Source organism: Phacochoerus africanus, chromosome 1 (genome assembly GCF_016906955.1).
Source record: "Phacochoerus africanus isolate WHEZ1 chromosome 1, ROS_Pafr_v1, whole genome shotgun sequence".
NCBI lineage: Eukaryota > Metazoa > Chordata > Mammalia > Artiodactyla > Suidae > Phacochoerus > Phacochoerus africanus.
The window spans coordinates 109,211,339-109,237,644 of NC_062544.1; the positions used below are offsets into that span (position 1 = coordinate 109,211,339).

General features: G+C 38.8%; 1 protein-coding gene across 1 annotated transcript in view; it reads left to right on the forward strand.

The window, feature by feature from the left end:
- Positions 1–21,289: 21,289 nt before the first annotated feature.
- SACM1L (SAC1 like phosphatidylinositide phosphatase) overlaps positions 21,290–26,306 on the forward strand; it is a 48,269-nt gene continuing 43,252 nt past the window's right edge. Inside the window, 3 exon segments of the mRNA XM_047771883.1 lie at positions 21,290–21,313; positions 24,372–24,446; positions 25,929–26,055. Of these exon segments, the coding sequence (XP_047627839.1) occupies positions 26,032–26,055 (24 nt within the window). The 5' untranslated portion in view covers positions 21,290–21,313; positions 24,372–24,446; positions 25,929–26,031.

The following is a 26,306-nucleotide window of genomic DNA, read 5'->3' on the forward strand; positions in this document are numbered from 1 at the left end:
CCTGTGTCCACAGGGTGAGCTCCAGTGGCCTCCTGCCTCTCTGGGAGGCTCTCCAGGATCAGCAGGTGAGTCTGACCCAGGCTCTTTTCAAATTACCACTTCTATCCTGGGTCCCAGAGCATGTGAGATTTTGTGTTTGCCCTTTTAAGAGTTGAGTTTCTAGTTCCCACAGCCCTCTAGCTCTCCTGAAAATAAATGCTACTGGCCTTCAAAGCCAAACGTTCCAGGGGCTCATCTTCCCAGTTCAGGAACCCTTGAACTAGAGAGCCCAGTATGGGGCTTAGGCCCCTTGCCCCTTGGGAAGAGGCTCAGCAATAGTAATTATCCTCCCATTGGTGGGTCACCCACCTTGGGGTATAGGTCCTGGCTGTAGTACATCTCCTCCCCTCCTCCCCATCTTATTGTGGTTCCTTCTTTATACCTTTAGTTGTCCCAGAAGATCTCTTCTGCTAGTCCTCCAGATTTCCTTACCGATAATTGCTCTGTAAATAGTTGTAATGTGGTGTGCCCGTGGAAGGAGGTGAACTCAGGGTCTTCCTACTCTTGCTGTCTTGGCCACACATCTCCCTGGGTCTTTAAAGTCTTTGAAGCCCGTGGTCTCTGGGATCAAGAAGAGAGAGCAAGCTCAGGCCTATTTTGATATAACTTCCAAAATATGTATCATCTTAACAGAAACTAGAACTCTGGGTTGTTATCAAATCCCCTGTCTTAAAAGAGTCTAGGTAGTATTCCTGTTCAGCTAGAGTTAGTAATTGATACCTATTGGGTTCTGATAACCTCACCAGACAGCTTATTTTAATATACAGCATTACTTTGAATATAACATTAGAATGGTTAATGACCACATTATTTTTTTTGGAGGGCATTTCTGTAACTTGTAAATAAGTGATGTGAAAGAGTTTTACTGAAATGAGAAACATCACACCAGTTCAGGGTCATTCTTTTTGCAACAGGGAGAGAATTTTGCTTAGATTTTTGTTTGTCATTGAGTCTTCTGTCTTGGTTTCCATGTATTTATTAACTGAGAATTTAGCATAGCCTGTTGCCTCCTCAATTTTGGAAAAACTTCAGGCAGACTTTTGCTTTAGTGATACTTCATACACTTTCTAATCAGAGAACATCTGCTTCCTCTTTCTCCTTTTAGAAGTCACAGTATAACTTCAAATCCTGGTAAAATTTTATCTGTCATGGTCTTTCCTTAGCTAAGAGAAGGGAATCAGTTTTTGCTGCTACAGGATATATGGAGTTCCTGGGCCAGGGATCAGATCCAAGCCACAGTTGTGGCCTACACCTCGGCTGTGGTAACACCCAATCCTTTAACCCACTGTGCCAGGCCTGGGATGGACCCTGAGTCCTGGAGCTGCAGAGTTGCTGACCCCATTGTGCCACAGTGGGAACTCCAGCAAACAATTTTTAAAATTCATTTTATTCTGTCACTGAGCCAAAGAAAACATAAGGGCCATGTATAAAAAACAACTTAATATTGATGTTTGCTGACTGATTATGTTCCAGTCTCTAAGAAAATTGAGCCTATGTTATCTTGTGTGAGAAATATCAGAGTCCTTGTCTGCAGAGGGCTGACTAGACTATTTGGTGAAGATTTAAAGACAAAAATAACTAAAACCATAACCCCAGCAAAAATTAAACCCTGACTATTTACTCAGGTGTTTGTGACTGTCAGTGCTAGAGAGTTAAATTTCACTCTCTTTTGAGACGAAAACTGGGAGCATAAAACTTAAAGAATAAAATTTATTATATAAAACAAATACACTTCAGATCAGTATTAAGACCAAGTAAAGTGTGGTGGGAAATGGAAGGAGGGAAAGAAGAGGAAGGCAGCAAAGGCATATATAGACAGCTGAGTTGGGTATCACCTGCTATTTAAGATCCATTGGATTCTGAGCCATTACTGGTGATTGCTCTTCTTAGAAATGTTGATTAGCTGGCAGTCACTTTTAGTATCTTCATTGCTCCAGGTCCTAAGCCACTTTCAATAGCATTTATTAGAGCAGCACCAGCAGCTTAGATTCTGGCAACATTCTCTGAGAGGTAAGATGGGGCAAAGGGCTAGATAGAACTTTCTACATTGATCCAGCTACTCTTATTTTTTACTTTTTATTTTGTGCTTTTTTGTTTTTTTTTATAGGGCCACACCTGCGGCATGTGGAAGTTTCCAGGCTCGGGGTTAAATTGGAGTTGCAGCTGCTGGCCTATGCCACAGCAACACAGATGTGAGCCACATCTGCAACCTATACCACAGTTCACAGCAGCTCTGGCTCCTTAACCCACAGGGTGAAGCCAGGGATCAAACCCATGTCTTCATGGATGCTAATCGGGTTCGTTACCCCTGAGCCACAATTGGAACTCCACTCCTATTTTGTTTTTGTTCTTTTAACACATTTTTAAGCTTAATTTTTATTATTACCTAATAGGAGTGTATGGTTTAGGAGCATACCGTACACAAAGCTTATAATAAAAAGAGGACTCTTGAATTTGCAATTCCCACTGTCTCAGAGACATGGACTTTCTTTTATTGCTTCTTTGTTTTGTTTGTTTAATTATTCAATGAATTTTATTACACTTATAGTTGTACAGTGATCATTACAACCCAATTTTATAGCATTTTCATCCCAAACCCCCAGCCCATCCCCCACCCCCAAAGAGACATTTACTTTTTTTTTTTTTTTTTGTCTTTCTGGGGCCACACCTTTGGCATATGGAGGTTCCCAGGCTAGGGGTCGAATCGGAGCTGTAGCCACTGGCCTACACCAGAGCCACAGCAACTCGGGATCCGAGCCGCGTCTGTAACCTACACCACAGCTCATGGCAACGCCGGATCCTTAACCCACTGAGCAAGGCCAGGGACTGAACCCGCAACCTCATGGTTCCTAGTCGGATTCGTTAACCACTGCGCCACGACGGGAACTCCTACTTTCATGTTTTAAAGCAGTTTTTTTCTGGTACTTTACTCCACATTTCCAAATAACATGCATATACTGCTGTTTCCTGATTTCCCCCCCCTCCCCCATTTTAGTTAAATGATGACATATTTTAGAAGATGAGAATTGAGCTTTTATGCTTCTCTTCCTTTCCTCTTCTCTCAATATAGTTATAGTAAGACAGTGGTCACATTATTTAGTTGTGTAGGTTTGACTCCAAGGAAGTCAGTGGTATATTATGATTACATCTCCTTATAAAAACACTTTGTTTTTCCTTGAATTAAAAAGAGCCTTTTCAGAGTTCTCTTGTGGTGCAGTGGGTTAAGGATCTGGCATTGTCACTGCAGTGGCATGGGTTAGATCCCTGGCCTGGTAATTTCCACAAGTGAAAAAAATTCCACAGTGAAAAAAATTAAATAAGTTAATAAATAAATAAACAGAGCCTCTTAATTTATTTATTTCTTTTTATTTGCTTCACTTGAATTTACCTATTGCTAACTAATCTTCAGTCTCCGTGACAGCAATAAAATTCCTCTTATACCTGTCAGGTAACTATCAATTCATTTTCTTCTCTGAGCTTATGTTTGGGGACTGTCCCCTCTGCTTTAATCTGGATTGGCTGTTCTTTAGGCGTGTTGCATACTATTGTTTTAGAACCTCCCATGACCATCATCACAAGAATTTCTTTTACCTCTCTCCTGTTTTGGATTCCAGGTATAACTGGAAAACACTAAAAAGAAGTCTTAATCCAAGATGTATATATTTTTTTTAGTGTTCTCTACCAGATCAGTTTTGAATTTAAATGCCAGTTTGGTGAAAACTTTATTTATTTATTTATTTATTTATTTATTTATGGCTGCACCCATGGCATATGGAAATGCCCGGACTAGGGATTAAATCTGAGCTGCAGCTGTGGCAATGCCAAATCCTTTAACCCACTGCATCAGTCTGAAGATCAAATCCGAGCACTGCAGTTGGATTCTTTTTTTTTTTTTTTGCTTTTTAGGGCTGCATTTGCAGCAAATGGAAGTTCCTAGGCTAGGGAGTCGAATTGGAGCTGCAGCTGCTGGCCTGTGCCACAACCACAGCAGTGTAGGATCTGAGCCGTATCTGTGACCTATAGCACAGCTCACAGCAATGCTGGATCTTTAACCCACTGAGCAGAGCCAGGGTTTGAACCCGCATCCTCATGGATACTAGTTGGGTTCATTTCCACTGAGCCACAGCGGGAACTCCCAGTTTGGGAAAAACTTTTTAATTTTTTATGTTAGGGGTACTTATTATTCCATATGTGTATTTTTTATATATTTTATCATATATTTATATAATTTTATATATAAAAAATTTAATAGACTTTTCTGCTCTTATTATAAGCATTTGACTTTACAATAAATAGCAGTGGCTAAATGGTATCTGTTAGTTAACACACCAGAACTTGCATATGGAAACAACTCATTGACTTCATACAGATAATTTTATTATAGCAGTTTTGCACATGAGAAGCTTAAATACATTTGCATTTGTCCCTAGGTATCCAAAGGGAATTTGTTTTAGGACCCACCTTGGATACCAAGATTGAAAGATGCTCAGTGCCTATGCATATCATAGCCTATGCACATCCTCCTGTATACTTTAAGTCATCTCTAGTTTACTTATAATATTTAATACAGTGTAAATGAAATATAGATAGTTATAAGTACAATGTAAATGTTACGTAAATAGTTGCTGGTGCTCGGCAAATTCTAATTTTGCTTTCTGGAACTTTCTGTAATTTTTTTTCTTAATATTTTCAATCCACAGTTGGTTGACTCCACTGATGTGGAACCTGAAGATGCGGAGGGTCAGCTGTATATAGATAAAGTAGTCAAAGTATAAGGGTGGAGCTGTTGAGGGAATGCTATATGCATTTCTTTATTAGCTGTTTATTTAGATGCAAACTTTGTGTTTTTGTTTATTGTATTAAAAAGTGGAAGAATTTGATTTCTGAAATTGTATGTTGCCAGTCTTTTATTTTTTAATTTTTTTTAACTTTTTTTTTGTCTTTTTGCTATTTCTTTGGGCCGCTCCCGCGGCATATGGAGGTTCCCAGGCCAGGGGTCGAATCGGAGCTGTAGCCACTGGCCTACGCCAGAGCCACAGCAACGCGGGATCCGAGCCGCGTCTGCAACCTACACCACAGCTCACGGCAACGCCGGATTGTTAACCCACTGAGCAGGGGCAGGGACTGAACCTGCAACCTCATGGTTCCTAGTCGGATTCGTTAACCACTGCACCACGACGGGAACTCCTTGGCAGTCTTTTAAAATTAAGAATAACATTAGTTATTAAAGAAGTAACACACCATTTGTGTGTAGAGTAAATTGTGCTCTCTGTCCCCCAAATACAGCTCTAGCTTAGGCCCCTGAGCAGTTTGAAGAGAATGCATGTAGTAAAACCCATGGACTTTACTCTGTGGTCAAAATTGTGTTGTGTTTCTCAGCCTTCATTTCAGATGTTAAACTAAAGCAGCTGACTAGGAGCAGTGGTGTGATGACTTTGTCAAGAGACTAAGATAGCAGAAGAGTAAACAAATCACAAACTCAGTGCTCTGAGGTCATTTAGTTTAAAAAAAATGCAAACATTTTGTGGAGTCTCAGTGCCAGGCATGTCACATATGTCATACATATTTTCTCATTTACCCTCATTTATCTCTTTTTCACAGAGAGAAAGCTGGGCCAGGAACTTCAGTGGTTTGCTTAGGGACTCATAATAGTAAGCATGGAGTTGGAATTTAAACCAAGTTTGTAAGAGTTTAAAACTGGTTATTTTTTCGCCATCCTCTTACTAGAATTTGTAAGGTAACATCTTTTGGTAGGATGGCACAGAAATTGATGTGTTCAAAATAGAACCTAGTCACAAAGTCCCGTTGTGGCTCAGCAGGTTAAGGACCCGATGTTGTCTCTGTGAAGATTCGGGTTCAGTCCCTGGCCTCGCTTACTGGGTTAATGATCTGGCGTTACCACAAACTATGGGGGTAGGTTGCAGATGCAGCTCGGATCTGGTGTTGCCGTGGCTGTGGTGTAGGCCCCAGCTGTGGCTCTGATTCCACCTCTGGCCTGGAACTTCCACATGCCTCGGGTTCAGCCATAAAAAGAAAAAAAAGATCCTAGTCAGTCAATAAACATCATTGCTTGGATTAAGAAATAAGGAAAATCTTTGGTTTAATGTAAGTTAAAGATGTTCCATTAAAAATGGTTTTTAAAAAGTTTTATCATTTAGAAACTCAGACACCAAGTATCAAATTCAGTTGAAGGAAACATCTTTTTGCTTAGTGCCAGGAAGATAAAGTGTTTCTGTTTTGTTTTGTGGGGGTTGTTTTTTGTCTTTTTGTCTTTTCTAGGGCAGCATCCGTGGCATATGGAGGCATATGGAGGCTCCCAGGCTAGAGCCAGAGCCACAGCAGCTCGGGATCTGAGCCGCGTCTGCGACGTACACCACAGCTCACGGCAATACCAGATCCTTAACCCACTGAGCGAAGCCAGGGATCAAACCCACAACCTCATGGTTCCTGATTAGATTCGTTAACACTGAGCCACGACGGGAACTCTTGTTTCAGTTTTTGAGTGTTTTGGCCAGGGGTTAATGTGGCGATTATTTCATTCTAGGAGGGATTTGATCACTGTAGGAATTTTCTACTGCTGTTGTACAAAATTACTGTAAATTTTGAGAAGTTGGAGTTCCTGTTGTGGCACAGCGGAAACAAATTCGACTAGGAACCATGAGGCTGCGGGTTCGATCCCTGGCCTTGCTCAGTGGGTTAAGGATCCAGCATTGTTGTGAGCTGTGATGTAGGTCGCAGATGTGTCTCTGATCTGGCATTGCTGTGGCATAGGCCGGTGGCTACAGCTTTGATTAGACCCCAAGCCTGGGAACCTCCATATGCCTCAGATGCGGCCCTACAAAGGACAAAAAGACAATAATAATAATAATAAAAAAATAAATTTAGAGAAGTGAAAATACAAATGTATTCGTTACAGTAGGTCAGAAGTCCAATACTAGTCTCACTGGGTCAAAATAAAGATGTCAACAGGACAGTGTTTCCTAGTGGAGGCTCTGGGGAAGAATCTACTTACAAGCTCTTTCAGGGTGTTGACTAAATCCCCTTTCTTGTGGTTTTGAGACTGAGGTCCCTGTTTTCTTACTGTCAGCCTGAGGCCTTCCTTAGCTTTTAGAAGCCACTCTCCTTGTCTCTGCATGTGACCTCAACATTGCCGGAACTATCAACAGCTTGTCAAATCTTCTCTTGATTGAAATCCTCTACTCCCTTCTGCCATGGCTCTCTGGCAGACTCTTCTGTAGTCTGTTTTTAAGGGCTCTTGTGATTACATTAGGGCCCACCCTAACAATCCAAAAGAATCTCCCTATTTTTAAGTTCCGTTGATGAGTAGTCTTAGTTTCATCCACACGGCACTACCTCCATTGAAGGAATAATCAGGAGATAGTAATCTTTGGGGTAAGGGTTAATTTTTAGAAATATGCCTACCACTATCACTTCTGCAATAAAACTTAATTTCCAACACATTCTGTCTGTGTTTTGTTCAAATTTTTTTCTTTCTCCTTTTTTTTTTTTTAAATCATCACATCCATGGCATGTAGAAGTTGCCAGGCTAAGGGTCAAATCAATCTGGAAGCTGCCAGCCTGCACTACAGCCTTAGCAATGCAGGATCTAAACTGCATCTGTGATCTACACCACACCTCACAGCAATGCAGGATCCTTAATCCACTGAGCAAGGCCAGGGATTGAACCTGCATCCTCATGGATACCAGTGGGGTTCCCACTGAGGCACAATGGGAACTCCTAATTGTTCAGATTTTTAGTTATGCAGAATAAAAATGATTTCTGGAAAAGTAGCAGCAGGATGTAAGCAACATCTCATGCTGTCTTTTAAAAGCTAACATTGTCTTTTGTGCTAAAAGCTTTTTTTTTCTCTTGTTGGAGACTCTTAAACTTTACAAATAAACCAAGAAAGACATTCATTCGTAATTCTTATTCAGATTTTTAATGTTATGGGACATTTGTCTTTGGTAAGTCATAGTTCTCTTTTCCCTAGTCTTCAGATTTTGGATTGAGGATATACCCCTAATATGCAACTCTCATTATTTTTGAATGTAACTTTCTCAGATTTGTTTTTCTTTTATTCTAGTTTGAAGAATATGTTTCTTGTAAACATGCAGATTTACATTGGTGTGAATTCTATTGAGATATGTTGGGAAATAATTATTTTAGGTTTTTTTGTTTTTTTTTTTCCCTTCTTTTTAGGGCCGCATCCGCAGTATATACGGATGTTCCCAGGCTAAGGGTCTAATCAGAGCTACAGCTGCTGGCCTACACCACAGCCACAGCAATGCCAGATCCAAGCTGTGTCTTCGACCTACACCACAGCTCACGGCAATGCCGGATCCTTAACCCACTGAGCAAGGCCAGGGATCAAACCCACAACCTCATGGTTCCTAGTTGGATTCGTTTCTGCTGCGCCACAAGAGGAACTCCTATTTTAGTTCTTTGTTAAGAAACTTGGAATTATGATGAAAAATGCAGATTTTTCACTATGATTTGCAGCCAAAATATGAAATGTAGATATTTTTACTTTTTAGAATAGCATTATTGGAATAATTATATCTAATTAGACATATGATAAGTTATTAGCTTAATACAATTGAGCTTAATACAGTTGAATTAAAGCATAGTTATCTAGCTAACGCTGCTATTCATGTACTCTAGTTATATATATTCAAATAGAATATATTTAAATCGAGGTATAATTTTTTTAATTAGAGTTGATTTACAGTATGTTAATTTCAGGTGTGTAACAAAGTGATTCAGTTATATATATAAAATTATAAATACATATAAACATTAGTTCATTTAATGCATATGAAAGAATATATATATTCTTTTTCCAATTCTTTTCCATTATATGTTATTACAAGATGTTGGCTATAGTTCCCTGTGCTATATAGTAGGCTCTTTTTGGTTATCTGCTTTATATATAGTGGTTTGTATATATTAATCTCAAACTCCTGGTTTATCCACTCACCTCTTCCCCTTTGATAACCATAAGTTTGTTTTCTGTGTTTGTGAGTCAGTTTCTGTTTTGTAACTAAGTTCATTTGCATCATTTTAAAAGATTCCACATATAATCAATATCATATATTTGTCTTTCTCTGATGTCACTTAACTGTGGTAATCTCTAAGTCCATCTATGCTGCCGAAAATGGCATCATTTCATTCCTCTTTATGGCCGAGTAATATTCCATTGTGTATATATGCCACATTTTCTTTCTTTTGTTGATGGACGTTTAGGTTGCTTTCATGTCCTGGCTATTGTAAATAGTGCTGCAATGAACATTAGGGTGTATATATCTTTTAGAATTAGAATTTTCTCTGGATATATGCCCAGGGGTGGGATTGCTGGATCATATCGTATCTCTCTTTTTAGTTTTTTAAGGAACCTCCATACTGTTTTTCCATTATGGCTGTACCAGTTTACATTCCTACCAACAATGTAGGAGGGTTCCCCTTTCTCCACACCCTCTCCAGCATTTATTATTTGTAGGTTTTTTGATGATGGCCATTGTGATTGGTGTGAGGTGATAGCTCGTTGTAGTTTTATTTTGCATTTCTATAAAAATTAGTGGTGTTGAATATCTTTTCATGTGCTTTCTGGCCATCTGGGTGTCTTCTTTTCAGAAATGTCTATTTAGGTCTTCTGTCCATTTTTTTTTTTTTTTTTTGTCTTTTTGACATTTCTTGGGCCGCTCCCGAGGCACATGGAGATTCCCAGGCTAGGGGTCTAATCGGAGCTGTAGCTGCCAGCCTACACTAGAGCCACAGCAAAGCAGGATCCTAGCCGCGTCTGCGACCTGCACCACAGCTCACGGCAACGCCGGATTGTTAACCCACTGAGCAAGGCCAGGGATCGAACCCTCAACCTCATGGATTCGTTAACCACTGCGCCACGATGGGAACTCCCCTTCTGCCCATTTTTTGATTGGGTTGTTTGTTGTTTTATTGCTGAGTTATATGAGCTGTTTGTAAATTTTGGAAATTAAGCCCACATTGGTCACATCATTTGAAAATATTTTCTCCCAGTTTGTAGGTGGTCTTTTTGTTTTGTTTATGGTTTCCTTTGCTATGCAAAAACTTTTAATTCCCATTTGTTTATTTTTCTTTTAATTGCCTCCCCTCAATCCCCAAGTCTCTCTACCATACCTTTATTTTCTTCACAGTGTTGACCACTGTCTGAAATCATTGAATCACTTCTTTGTGTATTGTCTTTCCCATTGGCATGTAAGCTCTGTGATCCAGGGACTTCGCACCACTAGTGCTTTACAAGGCCTGGTGTGGGATAGATACTCATAACTTCTCCAGCATTACGTAGCTAGTAATTAGCAAAGTCAGGATTAGAACCTCTGTTTTTGACTGCAAATATTGAAACCTTTTCTGTGTAACCTCCTAATGCAGTACTGTAATAATTTGTGAAGTAATGTTTTGATTAGAGGCTTATGATCAGTTATGTGAGTGTTGGATTTTGATTTCCTGGATAAACAAGGCCTACATGTGTTTTTTAATTGACTAAGATTCTGAATGGTTGCTTTGGTACTACTGGGGTTAGGACAAATCGTTAGTAGTTGACTTTATACCAAAATAGTATTGGTAATGGACTGTTTCTTGTCAGTGCCATCATCATTAAGGAATAAGAGAAGAGAAATACTTTGTTATTCATTTGAGCTTTATAAAACTCAAGGGAGTTCCCTAGTGGCCTAGCAGTTAAGGGTTCAGTGTTGTCACTGTGGTGGCTCAGGTTTGATCCCTGGCTGGGGAATTTTTGAAGGCCATAGGTACAGCCAAAAAAAAAAAAAAAAGTACTTGTGAGAAAGGCTGTTCCATGATAGCACCAGGCATTGTAAGAAAGCATTTCACATGACTCAGGTCCTGAGCCTGTTTAAGACCTGGGAATGCAGTGGAACATCTCTTGATGCACAGGTACTTAACTAGCATCTGAAAGATTGAGGGGTGTGGGGGTATGGAGGGCTTTTAGAGTGAGGCTTATAAAATTCCATCTGATTTAGAGATACCACTGTTTCCAAAAGACTGTGTGTGTGTGTGTGGAGGGCCACACCTGCAGCATGTGGAAGTTCCCAGGCCGGGGATTGAATCCAAGCATAGCTGCAATCTATGCCACAGCTGCAACAGTGCTGGATCCCTAACCCACTGCACTACATAAGGAACTCTTCCAAAAGCTTTTTAATTTTAATATTTTTAATCTTCAGATTCACAATGCACAAATTTTAAAAATTTGAAGGTATATAAAAGTAAAATTTAGACTTTTAAGCAATGTCAAATAATTATTCTGCTATTTAAACTCTCTTTTATTCACTTATGAATCATTTCCTGAATGCTTTACTGCATGTAATGTGTGATGTAACTTGCTATGAAAAACATAAACATGGTGAAGGCAGGCTCCTGGCTTTTGAGAAAACTGTCAGTCAAAAATCTGCCAGATATGATATAAAACAGAACCAAAAACTCTAAAGTGAAAGAAAATAGTTATATGAAATTTAAATATGGTTTGGTTAAGGGAATCATGGACAAAATTTATTAAGAAGGAAAACCTTGAAGCAATTCAGGTATAATATGATTGATTGCTTTATGAAATGGTTAAACATAATATAATCATACTCAAATTAGTCCTTTTAATATTCCTTTATTCCATTCATTTTATTTTATTTTCATAATTTTTTATTATTGAATTTTATTCCATTTATAGGCATATAGAAATCATCACAACCAAATTTTATACCATCTCCATCTCAAACCCTCAGTACATCCTCCCACCCCCCAACCTGTCTCATTTGGAAACCATAAGTTTTCTGTGAATCAGTATCTGTTCTGCAAAGAAGTCCATTGTGTCCTTTTTTTAGATTCCACATGTAAGTGATAGCATTTGATGCTGGTGTCTCATTGTCTGACTGACTTCACTGAGCATGATAATTTCTAGGTCCATACATGTTGCTAAAAATGCCAGTATTTCATTCCTTTTAATGGCTGAGTAATAGTCCATTGTGTCTATGTACCACATCTTTTTGATGCACTCCTCTGTCGACGGACATTTAGGTTGCTTCCATGTCTTGGCTGTTGCAAATAGTGCTGCAGTGAACATTGGAGTACATGTGTCTTTTTGAGTCATGGTTTTCTCTGGATAGAAATGCCCAGGAGTGGGATTGCTGGATCAAATGGTAGTTCTATGTTTAGTTTTCTGAGGCATCTCCATACTGTTTTCCATAGCGGTTGCACCAATTTACAATCCCACCAGCAGTGTAATAGGGTTCCTTTTTCTTCACGCCCTCTCCAGAACTTACTGTTTGTAGACTTTTGGATGATGTCCATTCTGGCTGGTGTAAGGTGGTACCTCATAGTGGTTTTGATTTGCATTTCTTTAATAATGAATTATGTTGAACATCTTTTCATGTGTTTTTTGGCCATCTGTATGTCTTCTTCAGAGAATTGTCTGTTTAGACCTTCTACCCATTTTTTGATGGGGTTGTTTGTTTTTTTGGTATGGAGCAGTAGGAGATGTTTATAAATTTTGGAGATTAATCCCTTGTCAGTTGATTCATTTGCAAATATTTTCTCCCATTCTGTGAGTTGTCTTTTCATTTTTTTTAGGGTTTCCTTTGCTGTACAGAAACTTTTCAGTTTGATTAGGTCCCATTTGTTTATTTTTGTTTTTACTGTCATTACTCTTAAGAGGTGAATCTGAGAAGATGTTGCTGTTGTTTATGTCAGAGAGTGTTTGGCCTATGTTTTCCTCTAAGAGTTTTATAGTATCTGGTTTAATATTTAGGTCTTTAATCCATTTTGAGTTTATTTTTGTGTATGGTGTTAGGGAGCATTCTAATTTCATTCTTTTACATGTGGCTGTCCAGTTTTCCCACTTATTGAAGAAGCTGTCTTTTCTCCATTGTATAGTCTTGCCTCCTTTGTCATAGATTAGTTGGCTGTAGGTGCGTGGGTTTAATTCTGGGCTTTCTATCCTGTTCCACTGATATCTATTTCTGTCTTTGTGCCAGTACCATACAGTTTTGATGACTCTTGCTTTGTAGTATAGTCTGAAGTTAAGGAGCCTGAGCTCTGTTTTTCTTTTTCAAGATGTCTTTGGCTATTCTGGGTCTTTTGTGCTTCCAAAGAAACTTTAAAATATTTTGTTCGAATTCTTTGAAAAATGTTCTTGGTAATTTGATAGGGATTGCATTGAATCTAGATTGCCTTGGGGAGTGTAGTCATTTTGATAATATTAACTCTTTCAATCCAAGAGCGTGGTTGTCTTCCCATCCATTTGTGTCATCTTTAATTTTTTTTTATCAGTATCTTAGAGTTTTCAGAGTACAGGTCTTTTGTCTCTTTAGGTAGGTTTATTCCTAGGTATTTTATTCTTTTGGATGTGATGGTAAACAGGATTGCTCCTCTAATTTCTCTTTCTGCTCTTTCACTGTTAGTGTATAGAAATGCCGTCGATTTCTGTGTATTAATTTTGTATCCTGTGACTTTGTCAAATTCATTGATGAGCTCTAACAGTTTTCTGGTAGAGTCTTTAGGATCCTCTAGGTATAGTATTGTGTCATCTGCAAATAGCGATAGTTTTACTTCTTCCTTTCCAGTTTGGATTCCTTTTATTTCTGTTACTTCTGATTGCCAATGGCTAGGACTTCCAAAACTGTGTTGAATAGTAGTGGTGAGGGCAGACAATCCTTGTCTTGTTCCTGATCTCAGCGAGAATACTTTCAGCTTTTTACCATGGAGAATGATGTTAGCTGTGGGTTTGTCATATATTGCCTTTATTATGTTGAGGTAGGTTCCCTCTATGCCCACTTTCTGAAGGGTTTTTATCAGAAATCGGTGTTGGATTTTGTCAAAGGCTTTTTCTGTGTCTTTTGAGAGGATCATATGTTTTTTTTTTTTCCTTGAGTTTGTTAATGTGGTGTATCACACTGATTGTTTTGTGGATATTGAAGAATCCTTGCATCCCTGGGATAAATCCCACTTGATCATGATGTACAATCCTTTTAATGTATTGTTGGGTTCAGTTTGATGGTATTTTGTTGAGGATTTTTGCATGTGTTCATCAGTGAAATTGGCTTGTAATTTTCTTTTTTTGTGGTATCTTTGTCTGCTTTTGTATGAGGGTGATTGTGGCCTCATAGAATGAGTTTGGGAATGTCCCTTCCTCTGTGATTTTTTTGGAATAGTTTCATTAGGATAGAAGATCTAACACCTATTTGATGGAATTTGCCTGTGAAGCCATCTGGTCCTGGACTTTTGTTTGTTGGAAGTTTTTAAATCACAGTTTCAATTTCAGTACTTGCGATGGGTCTGTTCGTCTTTTCTATTTTGTCTGGTTTAGTCTTGAAAGATTGTACCTTTCTAAGAATTTGTCAATTTCTTGTAGGTTTTCTGTTTTATTGGCGTATAGTTGCGCATAGTAGTCTCTTATGATCCTTTGTATTTCTGTGATGTCCGTTGTTACTTCTTTTTCATTTTTCTAATTTTATTGATTTGAGTCCTCTCTCTTTTTTTCTTGAGAAAGCTGGCTAAGGTTTTATCAATTTTGTTGATCTTTTCAAAGAACCAGCTTTTCGTTTCATTGATCTTTTCTATGGTTTTCTTCATTTCTATTTTGTTGATTTCTTTTTCTTTTTTTTTTTTTTTTGCCATTTCTTGGGCCGTTCCCGCGGCACGTGGAGGTTCCCAGGCTAGGGGTCCAATTGGAGCTGTAGCCACCGGCCTATGCCAGAGCCACAGCAACTCGGGATCTGAGCTGCGTCTGCAACCTACACCACAGCTCATGGCAATGCCAGATCCTTAACCCACTGAGCAAGGCCAGGGATCAAACCCGAAACCTCATGGTTCCTAGTTGGATTCGTTAACCACTGAGCCATGACAGGAACTCCTCTGTTTTGTTGATTTCTGCTCTGATCTTTATGATTTCTTTCCTTCTACTAACATTAGATCTTTTCTGTTCTTCTCTCTCAAGCTGCTTTAGATGTAAAGTTAGCTTGTTTATTTGAGCTTTTTCTTGTTTCCTTAGGTGGGCTTCTATGGCTATAAACTTTCCTCAGAACAGCTTTTGCTGCATCTCATAGGTTTTGGAGTGTCATATCTCTGTTGTCATTTGCTTCTAGATATTTTTTCATTTCCTCTTTGATTTCTTCAGTGATCCATTGGTTGTTTAGTAGCATGTTGTTTGGTCTCCACGTGTTTGTGTTTTTTGCAGTTTTTATCTTGTTGTTGATTTCCAGTCATACAGCATTGTGGTCGGAAAAGATGCTTGATATGATTTCACTTTTCTTGGAGATACCGAGGCTTGATTTGTAGCCCAGGATGTGGTCAGTCTTAGAGAATGTTCCATGTGCACTTGAGAAGAATGTGTATTCTGCTGCTTTTGGATGGAATGTCCTATAAATATCTATTAAGTCCATCTAGTCTAATGCTTCATTCAGGGGCCTGTGTTTCCTTATTGATTTTCTGTCTGGATCATCTGTCCAATACTGTCAGTGGGATGTTAAAGCCCCCCGCTATTATTCTGTTATTGTTGACTTCTCCTTTTAAGGTTGTTAGCAATTGCCTTATATATTGTGGTGAACCTATGTTGGGTGTGTAGATATTTAAAATTGTTATATCTTCTTCTTGGATTGATCCTTTGATCATTATGTAGTGTCCTTCCTTGTCTCTTAAAATATTCTTCATTTTAAAGTCTGTTTTATCTGATATGAATATTGCTACTCCAGCGTTCTTTTGGTTCCTGTTTGCATGGAATATTTTCTTCCGTCCTCTCACTTTCAATTTGTATGTGTCCCTAGAAGTGAAGTGGGTCTCTTGAAGACAGCATATATATGGGTCTTGTTTTTGTATCCACTCAGCCAGTCTATGTCTTTTGGTTGGGGTGTTTAGTCCATTAACACTTAATGGATATGTATGTTCTTATTGCCATATTATTATTTGCTTTGGATTTGTTTTTGTTGCTCTTTTTTCTTTCCTTCTTCTCTTGTTCTCTCCTCTTGTGGTTTGATAACTATCTTTAGTGTTGTATTTGAGTTGATTTTTCTTATTTGTGTGTATGAATTGTAGATTTTTGGTTTGCAGTTATTCTGAAGTTTTGGTATAAGAGAGTATATATATATATATATATATATGACTTTTAAGTTTTTGGTCTCTTAATTGCAAGTGCATCTCCAGTGTCCTGCATTTATACCCTCCTCTTCTCAATTTCTGATTTTGGTAGCATAATTGTGTGTGGGTGATTTCATATCTTTACTGTATATATGCCTTTACTGGTGAGCCTTGTCATTTGTGGTGTTTTTGTTTCTGGTTGTGGCCTTTTCTTTTTTGCCTAGAGAATCTCGTTTAGTATTTGTTGTAAAGTGGTTTAATGTTGCTGAATTCTCTTAGCTTTTGCTTATCTGAGAAGGTTTTGATTTCTCCTTCAAATCTGAATGAGAGTCTTGCTGGTGAAGTAATCTAGGTTGAAAGGTTTTTCCTTTCATCACATTAAGTATATCATGCCACTCCCTTCTGGCCTGCAGAGTTTCTCCTGAAAAATTCGGGGATAACCTTATCAGGGTGCCCTTGTATGTCATTTGTTTCTTTTCCCTAGCTGCTTTCAAGATTTTGTCTTTAATTTTGGTTGGTTTGATTAATATGTGTTTCAGGGTGTTCCTCCTTGGGTTTATTTTATATGGTACTTGTGCTTTCTGGATTTGAGTGAGTGGTTCCTTTCCCATGTTAGGGAAGTTTTCAGCCATTATCTCTTTGAATATTTTTTTCTGTCCCTTTCTTTCTTCTCCTTCTGGCACCCCTATAATACGGATGTTGGTGCATTTAACATTGTCCCAGAGTTCTCTGAGACTGTCTTCATGTGTTTTCAATCTTTTTTTCTCTTTTCTGTTCCTCATCCATTAAGTTCCACTAATCTGTCCTCCACCTCACTTATTCGTTCTTCTGCCTCCTGTATTCTTCTGTTGGCTGCTTCAAATGAATTTTTTATTTCAGTTATTGTATTTTGCATCTCTTCTTGCTTAAGTTTTTATCTTGTATCTCTTTGCTCAGTGTTTCCTGTAAATTATCGATCTTTGCCTCCAGTTTATTTCCAATGTCTTGCATCATCTTCAGCATAAACAGTCTAAAGTCTTTTTCCTGGAGGCTGATAATCTCCTCATCACTTAGGTGATTTTCTGGGGTTTTTCCTTTCTCCCTCATCTGAGTTATAGTTCTCTGTCTTTCATTTTTATAGGTTTTTGGTGTGGTGACCTTTTTACAGATAATGGAGTTGTAGCCTCTCTTACTTCTGGTGGCTCCCCCCCCCCCTCCCGTGGCTGAAGTCGGTATGGGGGCTTGCTCTAGGCTTCCTGATGGGAGGGACTGGTTCCCACCCACAGTAACTGGAGCTGATTCCTATCCCTCTGGTGGGTGGGGCTTTGTCTCTGGGTGAGATTAGAGGCAGCTGTGTGCCTGGGGGGGGGTCTTTAGGCAGCCTGGTTACTGCTGGGTGGGTCTGTGATCCCACCTGGATTGTTGTTTGCCCTGGGGCTTCTCAGCGCTGATGGTTGGGGCCAGATTTTTCCAAAATGGCCACCTCCACAGAAATGCATGCTGAGGAATATTCTCAAGAGCTTTGCTTCCAATGCCCTTCCCCCACAACAAGCCACATTCACCCCTTGTTATCCCAGGAGATCCTCCAAGAGCTGCAGTCAGGTCTGACCCAGATTCCTACGGAGATTTTGCTTTGCCCTGGGACCCAGTGCATGTGAAATTCTGTGTGTGCCTTTTAAGAATGGGGTCTCCGTTTCCCCCAATCCCTTGGAGCTCCTGTGCACAAGCCCCGCTGGCCTTCAATGCCAGATGCTCCGGGGCCTCTTTCTCCCAATGCCAGATCCCCAGGTGTGGGGACTTGACTTGGGGCTCACAACTCTTACTCCTGTAGGTGAGTCTCTGTGATACTGTTAGTTTCCAGTCTGTGGGGCTTTCCACCCAGGAGGTATGGGGTTTGCTTATATCTCATAATCGCCCCTCTACCTCTTGATGTGGCCTCCTCCTTGTCTTCTGGAGTGGGATATCTTTTTGAAAGTTTCCAATCCATTTGGTTGAAGATTGCTTAGCATTTGGTTATATGTAATTTTGTTGGTTTCAGGCAAGAAGTTGAGCTCCAGTCCTCCCAAAAGCTTTTTAAAGTCTTGTTTTTTCATGTCTACTTTTCATCAAAAAGTTTTTTTGTATTTCTGTATTTCTTTTTTTTTTTGGCTTTTTAGGGCCGCAGGTACATCATATGGAAGTTCCCAGGGTAGGGGTTGAATCAGAGCTATTGCTGCTGGCCTATACCAAAGCCATAGCTATGCAAGATCCGAGCCACATCTGCAGCCTACACCACAGCTCATGGCCATGCTGGATCCTTAACCCACTGAGCAGGGCTGGCGATTGAACTCACATCCAGATGGATCCTAGTTGAGTTCATTACCTCTGAGCCAAGGCAGGAACTCCTCTATTTTTTACTTGTTTATTGTTTATTACCTACCTCATTGTCCCTAGTGCTGTGTAATGCTTACCACGTGGTAGCTTTTCAGTAAATTTATTGACTTACTTACTCTTAGTGTGCAACTTACCCTTGCTCAAAACATCTTCTGTAGATGCAGACTAATGTGTTTTTTTTTTTTTTTTTTAAGGATTCGAGACTAGAGGTAACTATTCTATGACTAGATTGTCTAGAATTTTTCATATTTTCTTTGGTTTGTTTCAAGACGACTCACTTTTTCTTTTTATAGTTTTATTGATGCATAGTTGACATGCAATAAATTGCGTGTATTTAAAATGTTTACTTTGAGACATGTTTTACACCTGTGAAACCATCACCAGAATCAAGATAATGAATGCATTCATCACCCCCAAAAGTTTCCTTGTGCCTGTAATCTCTTCCTTTTTTCTTTCTCTGTGTGAGTTAAACATAGAACTACCATATGATCCAGCCACTCTGCTTCCAAGTAGTCACCCAAGAGAAAGGGATGCATATATCTGCCTTAAGACCTGTATTAGAATGTTCATAGAAGCTTTATTCATAGTATCCTAACTGGAAATTGCACAGATGTCTGTGAGCAAGTGAATGAATAAACAAATTGTGATATATCCATACCGTGGAATACTATTTAGCAATAAAAAGGAATATATACTTAGTTTGAATTGAAGGCTGCAATATTTGAGGTAGACTTGTTTTCTTTATTTCATTTCTTCGCCTACCCCCACCCCTCTTTTTTTTGGCTGTCCTGTGGCATATGGCATTCTTGGGCCAGGGATTGATCTAAGCAGCAGTTGCGACCCAAACTGGAGCTGCAGCAGCACCAGATCCTTAACCCACTGCCCTGTGCTGGGGATAGATCTTCGTCCCAGGGCTCCTGAGATTCCATTGATCCCATTGAGTCAGAGCCTGAACACCTGTTGCATTTCTTGATTTGTATTAAAATTGACTTTCATTGCCTTTAGCATACACCCGCCCCAGAGGAAACTAGCCCAGTATTAAGAACTTAGTTATAGATGAACTATAAAAGGATATAAGTTATATTTAGATAATTAAGGGTTGATTATTCTTCAAAAACTTAAAGTCATAAATGGTCAGTATAGTTTGTCTGCTACAGGACTTGTTTCTGTAATACCATATAGCTTATACATGGACAGTAAGAAATTATGTCAGTGATGGTGTGCGGGTTTAATTAAGATTTTTCATAGGCAAGAGGAGTGGAATAGAGGGAGTAGAATTAAAAAGGAAAGACAAAGGCCCTGAGATTGACTGCTGCACAGACAGTTCTTTCAGATGAGGTATAAGAATAACAGGTTAGTCCCCAGAAAAATAGACATGCTAGTTCCTACCCCAACTCTGGTCGGCTCCTGTAGGTTCTCCACACCTGTGGGTTGCCATCTGTACTGCACCTTTAAAAAAAAATTTTTTTTATAGCTGATTTACATTGTTCTGTCAATTTCTGCTGTACAGCAGAGTGACCCAGTCATACATCTCTATACACTCTCTTTCTTACATTATCTTTCATCATGTTCCATCACAGTAATTGGACGTAGTTTTCTGTGCTATACAGCAGGGCCTTGTTGTCTATCCATTGTAAATGTAATTTTTTTTTTTTTTTTCGGTCTGTTCCTGAGGCATACCAAAGTTCCCGGGCCAGGGATCCAATCCAGGCCACAGTATTGACAACACCAGATCCTTAATCACTAGGCTACCAGGGAACTCCCATGTACCACACCATTTTATCTGAGGGACTTGGGTATTCATGAACTTTGGTATCCAGAACCAATCCCAGAGGGATACCTGTATTTACCCATGCTCACACCTTACCAACAGCCTCAATCTCCATTGTTTTAGTGCCTGCCAATCATTTTTTTATATTATTGTTTTTGTTCATTGTTATTTCCTTAGGCAGTCTCCAACTGTGTTGAATTGCTTGCTGGTGTTACCCAAGTTATCTCCTGAGTTCCAGCTTTTAATTTTGTTGGACCCAGGTTACAAAATTGCATACATTTTGAGCACTCTGTTCCAACCCTAATTTTACCTCCTTTATTTTTTATTTTGCAGAATGAAATGTTTTTTTTTTTTCAAGAACACATGCAGCTGTCTAACAACAAAAAGCCTGAAACATCAAAGTAGTTTATTTTAAACAATTTCCTGGAAATGTGTTTCTTAATATTTTTAGCTAATACTTAAATCTTGGTTACTATGTGTCAGATGTTCTAAGTGCTTGTCAAGATTAGCTCATTTTATCCTCATAGCAGCGCTATTTAATGAGTCTGGTATTATCCTTATTTTATGGATAAGGGAACTGAAGAACAGAGAGGATGAGCAACATGCCCAAGATGATACAGCACAGGTAGTCTGGTTTCATAGACTGTGATTCTGCTTGTTGTGCTTCATTGCCTTCCACACCATATCGAATATAAATTAGGTTTTAGTATGATTTTCTTGTATGAGTCAAATTGGTGGTTTTACAGCAAATTAAAACCCTATAAGCATTAAATTAAGTGAAAAGAGTTACAGTAACACATCAGGCAAGCATAACAGCTTTATTTATTCAGAAGCTGGGAAAATAATGTCAAATTTAAACACTGCTAAAGTTGTTGTAATAGTTTTTTTGGAAGTCTTCATTTCATTTGGTTTAGGTATTTATGGTTTTAAATTTCTTCTTAGGCATACCACACCTGAAAAATTTTATGTGGAAGCTTGCGATGATGGAGCAGATGATGTACTTATCATCGACCGTGTGTCCACAGAAGTTACCCTGTCAGGTATTTCATAGCCAAATTTAGCAGTGTCTAAAAAGACTTTACACTTGAGTTGCAATAGTTAAATTAATGAAAGCCATGTCAGTGTGTGGATCTCTGAGTGTCTTCTTAGAAAATTTTAATTCCTCTTTTTTTTTTTTTTTTTTTTTTTTAGGGCCACGCTCACGACACGTGGAGGTTCCTAGGCTAGGGGTACAATCAGAGCTACAGCTGCTGGCCTACGCCACAGCAATGCAGGATCATTAGCCCACTGAGTGAGGCCAGGGATCAAACCCACAACCTCATGGTTCTTAGTCGGATTTGTTTCCGCTTCGCCATGATAGGAACTCCAGAAAATTTTAATTCTTGCTACCCTCATTTGATTTTTATACTTTGTGTGCTTCTTTTCGTGAACAGGAGAAATGATCTAGAAAATTTTAGGTAGCATTTTACTGTTCATCAGGATTTTAAAACAATTATTTTTTCTTTGTTCCCTTATTGGTACTATAACAGGATTGGTTTTGTTGATGTGTAAGGTCCTTTCTAGCTGTGAGATTTAAAGTATTTGAGTGTGAGAGAGTTGTTTTAGCATTAAGTGTGTGGAATTTTAACAGCAGCTTTGCCTTTGAAAATACTCATGACTATGAAAATAATAAATGAAAAATAATATAGACATCACTGACTAAAACTTGTATTTTAGACAGATTAGTTTTCCTAAGCTCTATCTTATTTTTCTGTCCAATTATATTTTAAGCAGCGTTGGTGGTATAGTGGTGAGCATAGCTGCCTTCCAATTACATTTTGGTTTTGCTTCTCTGGGTTGTGAAAAACAACTTGTTTTTCAGTTATGTGAAACACTGATTTCTGACTAGATTAATATGGAATAATTTTGGTGACAAATTACTGTACCATGTTATCACATTTGAATTTCATATTTCATTTGTTTAAAATTCACCTTTAGACAAAGTTCTATACTATTATTTTCTTAAGTACAGTATTGGAGTAACCATAGAGTAGACATTCAGTAAATAGTAAATATCCTGTGAAGGGATAAAATGAAACATGAAAATATTTTGCCTAGGATACTGAAGTATAAGAAAGGTAGGACTATAAATCCACATTTCCTTGATTATTTGCTTATTCTGGTAAGTACCCTATATAGCTTTTTCTTTGATGAAATGTAGTGAGAGCTGTTTTACTTTTGGGTTTTTTTGTGGTTTTTTTTTTTTTTTTGGGGGGGGGGGGCATACCTTGGCATATGGAAGTTCCCAGGCTAGGGTCCAGTCGGAGCCGTAGCTGCTGGCCTCTGCTTCAGCCACAGCAATGCCAGATGTGAGCCTTGTCGGTGACCTATACCACAGCTCACGGCAACATCAGATCCTTAACCCACTGAGCAAGGCTGGGGTCGAACCCGCATCCTCATGGATACTAGTCGGGTTCATTAACCGCTGAGCCACGTCGGTAACTCCTGTTTTAGTTTGATAGTTTTGCATTTCCTGTGACTGTTGCTTGGTGGCTGGTGTCTCAGAATAGCTGACTGGTTTTAACCACTGTTAATGTACTTCTCCTAAACTTTAATCACATATATCATGTCGATATAATGTAGTGTTTTATAAAAACATTGGTGTGGATGTATTTTCAGTGATTGTTGACCTTTCAGTGACAATTATATTTGTAAGTAGAGATTGCAGACCCATGTTGAGTGGACAGAACTAAAGGTCATGAATAATTTGGCTGCAGAAATGGTCCCAGATAGTCATCAGACACGTGAAGAGATACTTTGACCTGAAGTCAGTGATGATGAAGGGCTCACAGTTTCTCTGCCAGTTTCCTTTTACCATTGAGCAAGCAGACCATTACCACTGAAAGAGGATTTTTTTTTTCTTCCATGAAAAACTAACATAGTCTTAGGAATCATAGTTTTGTTGCTGTTACACTCCACTTAATGTAACTTACAGCTCTACCAATAATACATTTATGTTTATCAGTGATCTCAATATATTCAGAATTTTCTCTCAGCTTTTCACTGCACTCTTATTTCCATTTTTCATAGTGGTTAATTGTGGCATAACATTACTAAGTAAATTGAATTATTGAGAGAAACAAGTGAATTTTATACCTTATTTAGAATTATTTATTCAGAATAACAAGTCTGCCTTAAGAGACAGGACTTGAGTTTACAGCAGTATTTCAAAATGGATTCTAGGAAGATAATTAAACTATGACCGAAAGAAATACTTTATGGCCACATAAGTTTGGAAAACTTTGAATTAAACAGTGAAATAGCTTGCTTATACTGTAGGCCTTCTCAGAGCCTTTAATCTCCTATGATGCATTATGATGCAGAGAGGAAGCAGAGTTAGTATGGATGTGGCAAAATAAGCTGCTTTGACTGGGAAACCTTCGTTCCCTGCTTTTTTGGCGTATTCCCTAAACTAGAAGTCTACAAAATGTTTTGTGAAACATATTGGCTTAAAGTTTAACAATTGTGAAATGAACCTTATAATCCGAGGCACTCTTATTAATAAGAGCCTTTATTATTGATAAAACGACAATTAATAATGAAGCCTCTCTGCGTACCACATAAATTTGTTAAACATGAGCAGGCGGCTTTTCCTTCCTCCTTCCACTCTTGGATCTTTACCTCCATTTCCCACACTTTTAGATGGAATAGGCAAGTCCTTTTTTGTATTTCATTTGTTGCATGTTGAAATCAAAATTCATGTCTCAACTTCCACTTACTTTCTTATTTTATTAGAGGGATGGGTACTTGGTTTCTGACAAGAGGTTAAATAAATTTGGTTGAGAATTGGCATTAAAAATAACCCTTAATTTACCTAGTGAGGTTGCTGAAGCATGTTACTTTTGGCACCATATTCTGGATAGGCAGAGACCTTTGTATGTACATGAACATCTTTATTTTATATTCTGCCAACATGGAGGTCTAACAGTAATGACAGAATATTGCTTTCTTAGAACAAAGCTTGCTCACTGATTTAGTCAAAATAACCACTGAAGTGAAACTAAATTTCTCTTCCTGTTGGTGAGCCTTTTCTAAGGATTTTTCTTTTTTTCTTTAAAGTCAAGAAAGATATTCCTCCTTCGGCCGTCACAAGACCAATATTTGGTATACTGGGCACAATCCATCTGGTGGCAGGTAAGAAAAATGAGCTAAGGTGGACAAAGAAGGTAACTAAATTGACACTATTAGAGTATAAGATAAAGGCACACTTTACATCTTGCTTTAGGCAGTGAATCTGTAGGGTAGGTATTGGGCATTAATTTCTAAAAGTAATGTACTCCAAATAGCAAGTGGTTAAATTTATAACACCTAAATTTTATTTTACTTTATTTAAATTTTTTTGTCTTTTTGCCTTTTCTAGGGCCGCTCCTGTGGCATATGGAGGTTCCCAGGCTAGGGATCTAATTGGAGCTGTAGCCGCCGGCCTACGCCAGAGCCACAGCAACAGGGAATCCGAGCCGCATCTTCAACCTACACCACAGCTCACGGCAATGCTGGATCCTTAACACACTGAGCGAGGCCAGGGATTGAACCTGCAACCTCATGGTTCCTAGTCGGATTCGTTAACCACTGAGCCATGAAGGGAACTCTAACACCTAAATTTTTTTTTTTTTAAAAAGTTTTGATACTGGGGTTGAATATGGCAGAGCATGTTAGAGAATGTTACCTGGTTCTGAGTTATTAGGAAAGTGATTTTGTTTACTTTTTATTTCATTGAACTTTAAAATAAAGTTTCTCTTATATCAGGTATTGTGATGGATGTTGTTTATAAAAGATGCGAGTCCTTTTTGTCCTGCATTTTACAGTCCAGTGAGAAGCATTTAAGTAGTAAGTTACTGCAGTACAGTGTGACAAGTTCTAGGAGAGAGATGTACATAGGAAAACTTTAAGGTAGGTCACTTGTGGTGAGAGCCCTGAACAGATCTGAAGAATTCATCTAGTGGTAAAGGCTTACCCTGCTTTATTGGTGGGAGGAATAAATGGCCAGGATCAAGGTTAGTGTGTTATGCATGGTGTTGTGATGGCTTCTTGATTCCTGACCACTCATCTTTGTAACGCTGCAATAACCGGTTGGTTATACTGCCTCAGCACATTTCTCTACAATTTAGAATGACACTAAGGACATGAGAGGTATAGATGGGGCATTGTCCTGCAGTGGCCAAATCTCATGACCTTTGATACTTTAAGCCACACATTGGGAAATAAATTTAGCAGAAGTTCATATGCTTTGGGGATAGAGAGAGAAGGGGAAGGAGGGAGGGAAAGAGATCAAGAGCATGCTATAGTTTGACCTTTGAGTAAAAATTTTTCTAAGTGATTCTCTGGTCTTTCCTTCCTTCCTCCCTCCCTCCCTTTCCCCACCCCCTTGGCATGTGGAAGTTTGACCCGAACTGCTGCAGTGACAATGCCAGATCCTTAACCTGCTGCACCATCAGGGAATACCCTGTGCTGGTCCTTCTGTTCATAAATTGTGAGATTGCTTAAAAAATAAGTATAGGTCTTTCATCTATGTAACATAATTCTGCTAGCCTTAAGTGTTTAAACAATAAAGACTGCTGCTTTTGTCTTTACAGTTGCCTTATTTTTATTTATGTGGTTTTGGCTTTGCTTTTGCAGGTAATTATCTGATTGTCATTACCAAAAAGAAAAAATAGGTGAATTTTTCAATCATGTAATCTGGAAAGCGACAGATTTTGATGTCCTTTCTTATAAGAAGACAATGTTGCATTTAACTGATATTCAGGTAAGAACTAGAAGCACTTACTAATTGCACAACCCAAAGAAGTACCATGGAGTGGGTGGGAAAGGGAGGTAGAACACAGGATATTTGATGGATTTCTTTTAAGCCTAATTACTTAAGCAACATGAAGAACAAAGTCACACTACATACCTAGCTATAAAATGCAATTTTTCTTTTTTTGGGGGGGCGCGGCCCACCTGTGGCATGTGGAAGGTCCCAGGCTAGGGGTTGAATCGGAGCTGCAGCTGCCTCCC